Source organism: Dendrobates tinctorius, unplaced genomic scaffold (assembly GCF_039654945.1).
Source record: "Dendrobates tinctorius isolate UK_male_01 unplaced genomic scaffold, ASM3965494v1 ptg000022l, whole genome shotgun sequence".
Lineage (NCBI taxonomy): Eukaryota > Metazoa > Chordata > Amphibia > Anura > Dendrobatidae > Dendrobates > Dendrobates tinctorius.
The window spans coordinates 3,269,023-3,282,640 of NW_027361690.1; the positions used below are offsets into that span (position 1 = coordinate 3,269,023).

Genomic DNA, 13,618 nt, shown 5'->3' on the forward strand with positions numbered 1-13,618 from the left:
TTTTGAATTTCTGCAGACACTTGTGGACACTGGACACTTTTGGATTGTGTGAGGCCCACTGATATCTGAGCGCTATGTCACAGGATCGATGGCACAGCTGTGACCAAAGTGACTATAGGATAATGGAGATTTTTAATCTCTGCACACACTTTTGGACACTGGACACTTTTGGATTGTGTGAGGCCCAATGAACATCTGAGCGCTATGTGACAGGCTCGATGGCACAGCTGTGACCAAAGTGACTAGAGGATAAGGGAGATTTTGAATCTCTGCACACACTTTTGGACACTGGACACTTTTGGATTGTGTGAGGCCCAATGAATATCTGAACGCTATGTGACAGGCTCGATGGCACAGCTGTGACCAAAGTGACTAGAGGATAAGGGAGATTTTGAATCTCTGCACACACTTTTGGACACTGGACACTTTTGGATTGTGTGAGGCCCAATGAATATCTGAGCGCTATGTGACAGGCTCGATGGCACAGCTGTGACCAAAGTGACTAGAGGATAAGGGAGATTTTGAATCTCTGCACACACTTTTGGACACTGGACACTTTTGGATTGTGTGAGGCCCACTGACATCTGAGCGCTATGTCAAAGGCTCGATGGCACAGCTGTGACCAAAGTGACTAGAGGATAAGGGAGATTTTGAATCTCTGCACACACTTTTAGACACTGGACACTTTTGGATTGTGTGAGGCCCAATGAATATCTGAGCGCTATGTGACAGGCTCGATGGCACAGCTGTGACCAAAGTGACTAGAGGATAAGGGAGATTTTGAATCTCTGCACACACTTTTGGACACTGGACACTTTTGGATTGTGTGAGGCCCACTGATATCTGAGCGCTATGTCAAAGGCTCGATGGCACAGCTGTGACCAAAGTGACTAGAGGATAAGGGAGATTTTGAATCTCTGCACACACTTTTAGACACTGGACACTTTTGGATTGTGTGAGGCCCAATGAATATCTGAGCGCTATGTGACAGGCTCGATCGCACAGCTGTGACCAAAGTGACTAGAGGATAAGGGAGATTTTGAATCTCTGCACACACTTTTGGACACTGGACACTTTTGGATTGTGTGAGGCCCAATGAATATCTGAGCGCTATGTGACAGGCTCGATGGCACAGCTGTGACCAAAGTGACTAGAGGATAAGGGAGATTTTGAATCTCTGCACACACTTTTGGACACTGGACACTTTTGGATTGTGTGAGGCCCACTGATATCTGAGCGCTATGTGACAGGCTCGATGGCACAGCTGTGACCAAAGTGACTAGAGGATAAGGGAGATTTTGAATCTCTGCACACACTTTTGGACACTGGACACTTTTGGATTGTGTGAGGCCCACTGATATCTGAGCGCTATGTCACAGGCTCGATGGCACAGCTGTGACAAAAGGGACTAGAGGATAAGGGAGATTGGATTGCTTTTAAAAAAAGCAGTTTGCAGAGCAGTGGGTAAACAGCAATGCCAGCCTGTCAGGAAGCCTTAAAAGGCAGCCCAACAACCAACACCACTGATACACCACAATATAGCCTCCCCTTGCACTGCACACACAGTGACTGGTGTGTTGTGCAGGCCAAATTGCTAGCAGCAGAAGCAGTTTTTTTGTCTTCTTCCCTGCCTAACGCTCTCCCTACAGAATCAGCAGCAACCTCTCCCTATACTGAGATCGGCAGAAGTAAGATGGCGGTCGGCGTGCACGCCCTTTTATACCCCCTGTGACGCCCACCAAAGCAAGCCAATCACTTGCATGCCCTTCTGAAAGATGGTGGTGACCCCTGCCTATGTCATCACGTTGCCCACAGTGTCCGTGGATCCTGATTGGCTGAAAAAGAGCGCAAAACAAACTTTTGAAAAGCGACTTTGGCGCGTAAGTCGCCGACCTCATGGCCGACCTCATCCTAGGGTCGGGTTTCGTTTCATGAAACCCGACTTTGCCAAAAGTCGGCGACTTTTGAATTTTTTCGACCCGTTTCGCTCAACTCTACTGAGTTGTCAAAGTATTGACAACTCCAGCACACCTAAAACTACAGAAAAATGGTGGTGTTCCAGTAGATTTATTTACTTGACTGTTAAAGGAAAACTCAGTGAGATGTAAAAATGAAGACTAGTCCTCCTGCCACGTCACCACAAAGCACCTTAAAATTTGTTCCAAAGATCAATTTGTCCTCTTAGTCTGACTGTTGGTTCCAGAGGGGTAAGCAGATGAAAATAACAGGCCAATCCCAAGTTTACTACAAAAAATTCTCCAGAATTTAGAGAAAAATTGTACTCTTCAATCAGACACAATATTCAGAGGGATCCCATGTAACCTTACAATATGAGAAATAAACAACCTGCATTAGGTAAACCTGACAAAGGAACAAAATTAGTTTTTTTGCTGAATCGATCAACCACCACCCAGATAGCAGTCTTCACATCAGAGGAAAATCTGTAATGAAATCCAGGGACAAATGAGTCCATGGTCTTTCTGAATAGGCATTGGAGCCAATTCACTGGTTGGCTGGTTAGGACTGACTTTAGCATGTGCACAGACTTCACAAACGGATACAAAATCTTTAATATCATTATGCATTGGGAGCCACCAAAAATTCTAGCATTGGCTTCCCAAGTTGCATTAACCCCAGAATGGCCACTTAAGATGGAATCATTAAATTCCACAAATATATTGGACCATGGAGTAGCGGAAGGAGCCAATGACTCCAGCGCTGCAAGGCTGCAGCACTAACCACTGAGCCACAGTGCCGCCCATTTTAAATTGACTTTGTTTGCTTTGGCACTGAAGATGTCAATGACTCTGTATGCTGGATAGAAACATGCAGCTCCATCTCACAGCTGCTCCTGACCTGCTTATTTTCTTTTTTACAAAACCTGGCCTTACCTTCTCATCCTTACCTGTGAAAGTTTACTTCCTGGCTTGCTGTAGTTGGTGTGCTGAAGTTGGGGTTCATAGCTGCTGCTGGAGATTGTTGTTTCCTGTTTTTGGGTGTATGCCTTTTCCATTTTCCCATCCCCATTTGGTTTGTACATTCCTATCCTTTCCTATATACTGTACTTCCTTACCATTTGTGAGTGTTATTGGTGAGTGTTATTGTATACACGTTGCTTTTTGCCATCTCTGTTTGTCTTACAGTAACATATCTGTCCCAGGCCTCCTGTCCTCCTGGGGGAGGGGACAAGTTAGGACATTAACAGGAGCATAGTAAGGTCAGAGACTCTGGTCTACCTTTAAGAGTACCCCAGGGACTTGGATAGTTAGGGTCCCAGGTCCAGAGACAGTTTGAGGCCCCCCTCCTTACCAAAAACTGTCATTGCGTGACATTTTCACAGGCCCCACAATTTTTTATCTTGACGTGGATCCCGTCACTAGCCTTGCGAGACGGCTGCAGGGTTTGTCTTGTGAGCTATCTGACCTATGGGCTAAGGTTTCAACACATCAGACAGCTGGACCAGAACCTAAAGTGGTGCTCCCAGATAGGTTTTTTGGGGAGTCGGGATAAATTTGGCACGTTGAGAGAAGCCTGTAAGCTCTATTTCAAGCTTTGTCCTCTGTCACCTAGGAATCAGGTACAGAGGGTGAGGATTATTGTCTCCCTCCTTCAATGAGACCCTCAATCCTGGGTCTTCTCACTCCCATCCGACTTATTGTCACTCCAGTCAGTGGATGGATTTTTCGGGCCTCATTTATGATGACTCAGACAGCGTCTCCCTTGCAGAAACTAAACTTTGCAAGATCCATCAGGGAGACCAACCAGCAGAAAAATTGACATCCAGTAGAATGCCCCCACCCTTAGTAGTCAGTTTTGTCATGGCCTGTCTGAATGGATAAAAGACGCATTGGCGCTGTAAAAAACTCCATCGACGTTGGAAGCCGCCGTGGATCTTGCCATATGTTTAGACAGACACCTCCAGGATAGACCTGTAGTGACTCCACTCCTGTGGTACTTTCTAGGACTGAAGTTCTCCACATGTGCTCTGAAGCACCTATGCAGTTAGGGGGGCTTCTCCCCATTATGGGTCTCTTGTGGTTTGCTGCAAGACAGGGGTGTGCTCTTTCTCTGGCAAAAAGAGTCATTTTATTGGGGTTTGTCCATCTATACCTAAATACCAGAAACCATAGGAAAACTTCTGACTCCAGGTTGTGTGGACAATTACAACCTGGACGTATATATTTCCTCCACAGGTGTCTTAGTTTATCCTACCTGCAAAATTAGGCAATATCATTCCTACTGGAGAGTGGGGCAGGAGCCAATATGGTGGATGCTTGGTTTACTCAGATCCATAGTCTTACCTGTAGTAAACTGTCAAAGTCCATCCTATATTTGCAATAGACTCTGCACCTCTTAGTCAGGGAAGCTTTATGCAAATAGAGCATAAAGTGAACCTTTGGGTAGGGGCTCTTCGCAGGGAGCTTCTTTCTTTTTACCTTATGGAAGGCTTCCTTACTCCTATTGTGTTGAGTCTTACTTGGTAAACTATGCATAATCCGGTCATAGACTGGCAGGTCAGAGAGATAACTAAGTGGAGTAATTTTTGCAAGAATAATTGCCTAGGTACTGTTATCTCTAATGTCTTCACTAAAAATGTTCCATCTCTTTTCTCTGATTTTGAAGAGGTGTTCTCTGAAAAGGGGTGTCAAGTACTGCCTCTCCATCGTGTGTATGATTGTCCTATGTACTTGCTTCTAGGTGCAAAATTGCCTAAAACCAGATTATATAATCTGTCAGGTCCTGAGAGACAGGTCATGAAAGCCATTCATTGTAGAGGTTGACGCATCAGAGTTGGGGATTGAGACTGCATTGTTGCAGGGTTTGTCTCCAAGTAAATTTTCCATGTGCATACTTCTCCAAGAAACTGTCATCTCGCGAGAGAAACTATGACATTGGTAATAAGGATCTCTTGGCAATAAATTTGGCCATTGAGAAGTGGCATAATTCCTTGGAAGGGGCAGTTCATCCTGTAATGGTAATCACTATTATAAAAATCTTTTGTATTTGGAATCTGTCAATCGTCTGACACCTTAACAGGCAAGATGTTCATTGTTTTTTTTATCAGATTCTACTTTTTTGTGAGTTACAAGCCAGGCCAGCAGTTAAGAACATTAAGGTGGATGCTTTATCTTGTTGTTTTTTCAGGGGAAGGAAGTAAGTGTTTGCTGGTTCAAATATTACTGAAAGGTGTAGTTATTGATACCATATGTCATGATCTGGAGAAGAAGATCGCAGAGGCTCAGAGGGATGCCATGCAACCTGTCCTTCAGGCAAACTGTTCGTCCTTGTGAACCTCAATCTTAATATTTTGAGTGAACATCATGATTCAGTCCTGGCTGGATATCCTGGAAGTAAAGCCACCACAGATCTTCTTACTCATCGTTTTTGGTGGCCTAGGGTGCGCACCAGGATGTTTGGGAATATGTGAAACACAATAGCCCAATACTTTACAAAGCACAAATGGCAGTAACCTGAATATATGGTCTGCCAAGATAAGTGGTTCCACTCCATGGAACTATGTGTATACAAGGAGAAAGGGGAGTGACTGAATCCAACAATTTTAGACTATAAAAATATGAAAATGTTATTATAATCAGTAAGTATACAAGAGCACAATAATCATAATATAGTTACACATAAAATATGACACCATACACCAGGAGAGGAGATACACAACAAAGGCAGAAGGCACCAAATCACAAAAAATGCCTAGGATATAGTAGCCCTTATGAGATATAGTTAGCACACTACTGCCTATGTAAAAATCCTATCATGACCATAATATATCTAGGATGGCAGAGAGCTCCCAAAACGGGCTGACAATATACAAATGAAAACCGGTAAGAATTCAGCCTTACATAATTATAACACAAAGGTAAAGAGATTATAGTGCGAACGCTTACCGGATGGTGCCCACTGACCCCCGGTTGTAAAAAGAATCTCCAACACGCGTTTCGCGCTTGCCACTAGCGCTTTAGTGGCAAGCGCGAAACGCGCGTTGGAGATTCTTTTTACAACCGGGGGTCAGTGGGGGATGGTGCCCACTGACCCCCGGTTGTAAAAAGAATCTCCAACGCGCGTTTCGCGCTTGCCACTAGCGCTTTCCAGGAGAAAGCGCTAGTGGCAAGCGCGAAACGCGCGTTGGAGATTCTTTTTACAACCGGGGGTCAGTGGGCACCATCCGGTAAGCGTTCGCACTATAATCTCTTTACCTTTGTGTTACAATTATGTAAGGCTGAATTCTTACCGGTTTTCATTTGTATATTGTCAGCCCGTTTTGGGAGCTCTCTGCCATCCTAGATATATTATGGTCATGATAGGATTTTTACATAGGCAGTAGTGTGCTAACTATATCCCATAAGGGCTACTATATCCTAGGCATTTTTTGTGATTTGGTGCCTTCTGCCATTGTTGTGTATCTCCTCTCCTGGTGTATGGTGTCATATTTTATGTGTAACTATATTATGATTATTGTGCTCTTGTATACTTACTGATTATAATAAAATTTTCATATTTTTATAGTCTAAAATTGTTGGATTCAGTCACTCCCCTTTCTCCTTGTATACACATGTTTGGGAATATGTAGCTGCCTGCAGTACTTGTGAGTATTCTAAGACCCCACATACTCGTCTGTCTTGGGCTCTTCGACCTTTACCGATTCCCTGTAGACTATGGAGTAATTTATCTGTGTATTTCATCACTAGTCTACCCATATCAGCAGGGAACATTGTAATATTCGTGGTGGTGGATAGATTCAGCAAGATGGCTCATTTTATTGGGCTACTTACTTTACCAAATGCCAAGATTTTGATGCAAATTTTTATTAAAGAAATTGTGAAATGATATGGGATTCCATCTGATATTGTTTCTTTTTCAGGGGGTTCAATTTATATACAAATTTTGGAAAGCATTTTGGTACATCAGCTCTTATAAGTTGCCATGGTTAATATTGTAGCGTTTCGCCTTTCTTTGCCACTCACTTTTCAGATTCATAATGTGTTTCACAGATCATTTCTCAAAAATTATATTGCTTCCTTTGAAACATCTCCACCACCACCTTCCCTAGTCATTGTTGATGGAGATATGGAATTCTGGGTCGCCCTCCCAGGGGCGTGGGGTACTTGGTACCGGGCCGGTATCAGTGGGATATGTCACAGTGGCGGTGACCGGGACCGTGGCCCTGGGCGACCAAGTAATAGGAAGATGTGGATGTTAAATGAATAGTTTGTGACGCCACCTGTGGTGTTCGGCAAGGGAGGTGTTAAGCCGACGCTGCATGCAGATCCTCCAGGACAGATGGTGTGGTGCAGCAATGGTGGTATAGCCCTCCACAGGCAGGGCTGTTGTCCCAGGGCAGTGTAGATGTGGAGACACTTAGGTGATGTAGTGTCTGGCGCAGGGGATGTAGCAGTGTCAGGCGGACGGACGCAGGAAGGAATGGAGGACAGCAGGGCATGTAGTTGCAAAGCTTTACTCACAGTCTGTAGTGCCCGCTTCTGTGCCGTGTCCTCCGGGTCAGGGACTCAGCCAACCTCCAGGCAAGATGGAAAGCTCCCTTCCACACTCCGTCAACTTATGTGCCTTTCCTGAATGTCTCCTCTATAGCGCCTTTAAGTGTTAAGATCTCCAGTACCGTGTTACACTGGAGTTCCTCCTGACAGATGTTCCCAAGAACTCTACATGCACGGCAGACAGCTGTAGCCTGCTTCGGGGACTCTCTACTCCTAAGTCCCGGCTCTCTATCAGTATTGCTGTTGTGCCCTCAAGTCTTAGTTGGGAGTAGTGCATTTGCAGCCCACTACTCCACCGGTGTCTGCTGCAGAACCATTAGTGTTCATACAACCTTGGGGACCGGGCCCTGGCCTTGTGCATAGAACTTCTAGGCAGGGTTCTTCCTCTAACCCACGTCCTCTATGTTCCCTTATACTCCTACGTTCCATACTTGTCCTTTCCCTTCTATGGAAGCTCAGGCTTCAGGTCAATGTCCTTTTCCTTCTTTCCTTTCCTTTCCCGTGCCAGCTGGCTCAGGTCACTGAGGTAGCTGCAGCACTCCTTCCGCCATCCCTTCTTCCAGGGATCCCCACTCCTCCCGAGTGGCTTCCTTCCTCACTGACCTCCTGTCAGACTAACCTGTCATCCTAAACCATCCCGCTCATATATATATATTCTAAACTCCACCTACCTCCCAGCACGTCTAGTGTTCCAAGCAGGGAACCACCAAAGGTGCTCTGCTTCTCTCTAAGCAAAGAGTCGCATTGTGGTTATGCTGAACTACTCTATTGTGTGGGGTGCGAGTGTTGGAGCGTGGTCAGGAGCCCCCAACTTACCTGGCTGGTGGGACACCACACCTTAGGAGAAGGTGGAGTACCTCTGTGGCGACTGAGCCTCAGGGGCGCCACAATTCCAGATAGCAAAAATTATCGATTCTTGGTTGGTACTTCGGTCTCTTCAATATTTGGTTGATTGGAAGGGTTAGGTTCCTGAGGAGAGAATTTGGTTTCCCCTTCCTCACATTTGGTTTCTCCTTCTTGTAACTTCTGTTTCCCACTCTGGTGTTTTGTGAATGTATTTGCATGTTTGTTTTCTTTTATCCCTGTCTATATGGTTAGTATTTTCCTATACATTTTGACTCCTCACTTTCTTGGGTGGGAGAGGGCTTAGATAAGGATTAAGTTAGAAGCATAGCTAGCTACGAGACCCCCGGTATGTCCACTATCTGGGGTAATCCGGAGCAGAGGGATAGACTAGGGTGCTTCTAGTTCGAGGGATCGGGTAGGTGCCAAAAGTCCCTTGTAACTACGTGACAACTACTTTTTATTTTCTCTAAATTCACCTTTTTTAGGTATACATATCAATAAGACTATTGATATGTAGTTGGAAATTATTTTTTAAGACATCATCAACATTGCGACAAGAATTTTTGAAACATCCACAAAATACTAGAATATTTCTATATTTTTTATCCAGTGAAAGTGGACACTCACCTAAATTGTACCAGACATCCATTTCTCCACTGAGGGTTCTCACATCAACAATAGTTTGCCCAAGGAAGTCATCTGATTCTTTCTTGAAGTGCTGTTTCACCCTGGATTTTATGTCATCATCTTCATCCCAAACCCTCACTTTGATCCGGTCTGTAGAATTGTGGCATTCACTGTGAATAAAATAGTGGGAAACAAAATTTATTAATCATGACAATGTTTGTGTTAATTTTACTTATTTGCATTGGACAAATGTAATGTAAAAGTCAACACTAATTTTACAAAGTAAGCTAAAGATTTCAGCTCTGAATCTGAAGGCGTAAAAGCTGCTCTATCTCCAAGTTAGAGGTTTATGGGATTCAATTGTCGTTACCAAGAGCAAAGAAATACACTGGCATGTAATTTCCAAGACTCTCCAAAGATGCCTGAAGTGTTTGTGTATTGTATACTCTTCCATAATTTATACTCTTACATGATAGAAAATAATGGAACACATATCTACATAATAAGTAAAGAAACTTTTTGCATCCACCTAGTTTAATCAGACCCCTCCACCAGACTTTGACTAGGGTCACATGACCATTTTCTCTTCATCTGAGAAAAACAGTCCCATTATTCTAATCAGACTCTGATCAGAGTTTTATCAGAGTGGGATCCAATTTTCTCAGAGATGGAGAGAAAAAAATAGTTTTTCAACCTCCTCCATTAGATCAGTCCGTGAAAATCATCCGAGTGTGGTCCGATTTGTTTTCGTGGACTTGTATGCTCCAATGGATGAGTGCCATCCAATTCTCGGAGGCAAATTGTGCATGCTGAAAATGTGGAATTCCACAGAGAGCAACAGTATCAGACTGGAGTGCCAAGGGCGCACCAGTAACCTACTCCAGGGCCCCACTTTTAAACTTCATACAAATGTGACATTATCTTCAATCACAAATTTATATAACAATGAACTGGGTAGATTGTTAAATGAATAACATGCTGCCTTTGTCTGTACATAGTAATTCAAGTATATTGTGCAAAGTACTGCTGCTATAAGTGGGTCGTAGCCCACTCTTGCACAGGGGCTCACTGGAGTATCCTCCTGTGGACCAGTCCTTCCTGCATAGGTGTTATCCATTAATTCAGGATATTTTAAAGGTACAATCTCAATAGAATAAGACCCGCTTATACATTATGTTAAATCTTGTAGATTTTTCTCATTATTTCTGTAGATTATTTCAATTATATACCTTATCATTACCATTTTTAATACTTTACTGTCTAAAGTCATTTAGTTAATTTTGAGATGTTATCTGTAGCATATATGTCACTAGAAATGTAACAATTCAATTTCAAATTATGCAGTAAATGCATATAAAGCTGCATACATTAAATGCACAACATTGAATACAAGGACATCGGACACACAAATCTAGGAGCTAGTGTTTACATTTAATAATATGCATCGTAATACACTGAAATGCTGTATTGAGAAACGACAGAACCACAAGACAGCAGATGGATAGCTTAAACCAAAGCTGATTTATAAGCTCCTGAGATGCTTCTGAAAGCTCTTTTACCCATTCATTGCTGACATGGCCTGTAAACTAGAGCATCGTACAGAAGCCTTTGTTTTACAGGGGAGAGAACATGGTTGTTTTATGCAGACACCAGTCAAGGGGACAGCCTGCCTCTTTTGTGGTCTATTTTTATGAGAAGTCCCAAGGTCAATGATCTAGTTGTGACAGAAAAAAATTTCTAAATAGATCTATAGAACTGCTCTGATCCCGGGACATATCCACTATAGAAAACATGTCAAAGTTAACTGACATTAGAAAAAATCTGAAAGGATCCATATATGAGACCTCCGACTTGGAATGATTGAGATTGTTCATGCTAAAATTGTCTCACCTTCTCGCTTCTATCTGTTTTTCTTTTTTTTAATGGCAAGAATAATATAATCTATAGCATTAGCTCTGCTAAGGTGCATTTGAGTAACGACAACTTCACAGGTTATACAACCAAAGTGGAAATTCTATGCTTCAAATTTCCATTCTATGTGCCCAAATGCAAAGGGCAGATCAGGTATTGTTAGCATCCACATAGTTCCACATGCATGCTGTCTGTGCTTTTGTTGCATAGTTGATAAATATAATAGTAACTCTTCTTTCTCTTGTTAAGGTGTCAAGGCGTTTAAAGCCCCTGTTACACACTGCGATATTGCTAGCAATATCGCTGTAAAGTCTCCGATTTTGTGACGTTGCAGCGATATTGCTAGCTACATCGCTGCATGTGATACTTACCTCCGACCGGCTCTCCCCTGCTGGTTATCGCTGATCGCGCGAGAAGCTCCTGGACCATTCCTCGTCGGCCACTTCCTGCTGGACTTCCTGTGGCGGCGACGAGTGACGCGTGGAGCCAGGCGGGAGGACGCAGGATCGCCCCGTCTGACAGGTAAGTAGCGATCCCCAACCACCGCTATGTCGCTGGTGAGATCTGCCTGTGTAGCAGCTCACTAGCGACCACCTAGCGATGCACCAGCAATCCTGACCGCGTCATATCACTGGTCGGGATCACTGGTGAATCGCTAGGTGTAATGGTACCCTAAGTCTACTCATACTGACATGCCAGTTCCGGTATGTCACTCTCCACAAGGAGAAAAATTACCCCTTAGATTCCAGTCTTAGCCTCTCACTTAGCCAAATCAGATCTCATACTTTGCAGTGACAAGGGGCAATATCCTGAAACATCGTGTCTGCAAATTGAGATTCTGATTTGCTTTTATCCTAAGTCATATTGCAAGGCTCATTAAAGGGTTAATATTGACTTGTAGGATCGCTGCTTCTAACAGGTTGTACTAGAGTTCAAGCTCACTTCTTCTCTGAAGAGACAATTTGCATATTTTTATTTCCCAGAAGAGCATGCAAGGCAATTAAGTCTCCTCATACTGGTGTGTGAGACTTGGCGTGTCACTCTCCACAAGGAGAAACCTTACACTTTAGATCTCTAACCTTTGGCAGGAGTGTTATAAGCCTATACCTTATCTTATATTAGGCTGAGTTTACATCTACAGGGCGGGCCGTTTATATGGATACACATAAATAAAATGGGAATGGTTGGTCATATCAATTTTTTGTTTGTGGCACATTAGTATATGGGAGGGACGAAACTTTTCAAGATGGGTGGTGACCATGGTGACCATTTTGAAGTCAGCCATTTTGGATCCAACTTTATTTTTCTAAATGGGAAGAGGGTCATGTGACACATCAAACTTATTGAGAATTTCACAAGAAAAGCAATGGTTTGTTTGTTTGTTTTTAACATAACTTTATTCTTTCATGAGTTATTTACAAGTTTATGACCACTTATAAAATGTGTTCAAAGTGCAGCCCATTGTGTTGGATTGTCAATGCAACCCTCTTCTCCCACTCTTGACACACTGATAGCAACACCACAGAAGAAATGCTAGTCTAAGGGGGTCAGATTCCTTGTAGTAATGCTCGGACCTGACACCCATAATGTGGTGGTGCATCTTGCTGGAAAAACTCAGGGAACGTGCTATCTTCAGTGCATAAAGAGGGCAACACATCATCATGTAGCAATTTCAGATATCCAGTGGCATTGAGATTTCCCTTGATTAAGAATGGCCCCACTATCTTAGTACCCCATATACCACACCGTACCATCAATGATGGGTGTCAGGTCCCATCATTCCTACATGAACATTTTCCTGGAAAGGGGATTGGTCATTGTGGGCTGGTTGAATGGCCACCAAGGTCTCCCGATCTGACCCCCTTAGACTTTTATCTTTGGGGTCATCTGAAGGCAATTGTCTATGCTGTGAAGATATGAGGTGTGCAGCACCTAAAACAAAGGATACTGGAAGCCTGTGCTAGCATTTCTTCTGCAGTGTTATCAGTGTGTCAAGAGTGGGAGAAGAGGGTTGCATTAACAATCCAACACAATGGGCAGCACTTCGAACACATTTTATAAGTGGTCATAAACTTGTAAATAACTCATGAAAAAATAAAGTTATGTTAAAATCAAGCACACCATTGTTTTTCTTGTGAAATTCTCAATAAGTTTGATATGTCACATGACCCGATTCCCATCGAAAAAAATAAAGTTGGATCCAAAATGGCTGACTTCAAAATGGCCGACATGGTCATCACCCATCTTGAAAAGTTTTCCCCCTCCCATATATTAATGTGCTGTAAACAGGAAGTTGATATCACCAACCACTCCCATTTTATTTAGGTGTATCCATATAAGTGGCCCACCCTGTACATTGGATTCTGCCATTGTGAATTCAATCATATTTGACATAAAAAAATAATGCAGCATGCAGTGTTATTTTCTATAGAACAACAGGGCAGTTTAGAAGGATCCTCAAGCACTTGCTATGTCTCATCCCGCACAGCTTATAACTCTTAAAACTTTAGGCATAGGGTGTTAGTGGCACCCTTTTGTCAGGAGTCTCACTTTTAGTAATCTTTTAAACTTAAGTATTTTTGCTCAATTGATAATGTGTCGTGATTTTTAATACAACAAATGTCAAGGAAGCACTATGTAAATTCCAGCACCCTACCGGTAAAATAAAAAGCACCACAAAAGAAAGTAAAAAACATTTGTAGATGCTAATATAAAGTAATTTA

The 13,618-nt window shown here is 43.0% G+C and overlaps 1 protein-coding gene across 1 annotated transcript in view; it reads right to left on the reverse strand.

The window, feature by feature from the left end:
• UNC13C (unc-13 homolog C) overlaps positions 1-13,618 on the reverse strand; it is a 1,077,413-nt gene that overhangs the window by 652,488 nt on the left and 411,307 nt on the right. Inside the window, exon 12 of the mRNA XM_073568403.1 lies at positions 8,985-9,154. Within this exon, the coding sequence (XP_073424504.1) occupies positions 8,985-9,154 (170 nt within the window). The remainder of the gene's footprint in view (positions 1-8,984; positions 9,155-13,618) is intronic.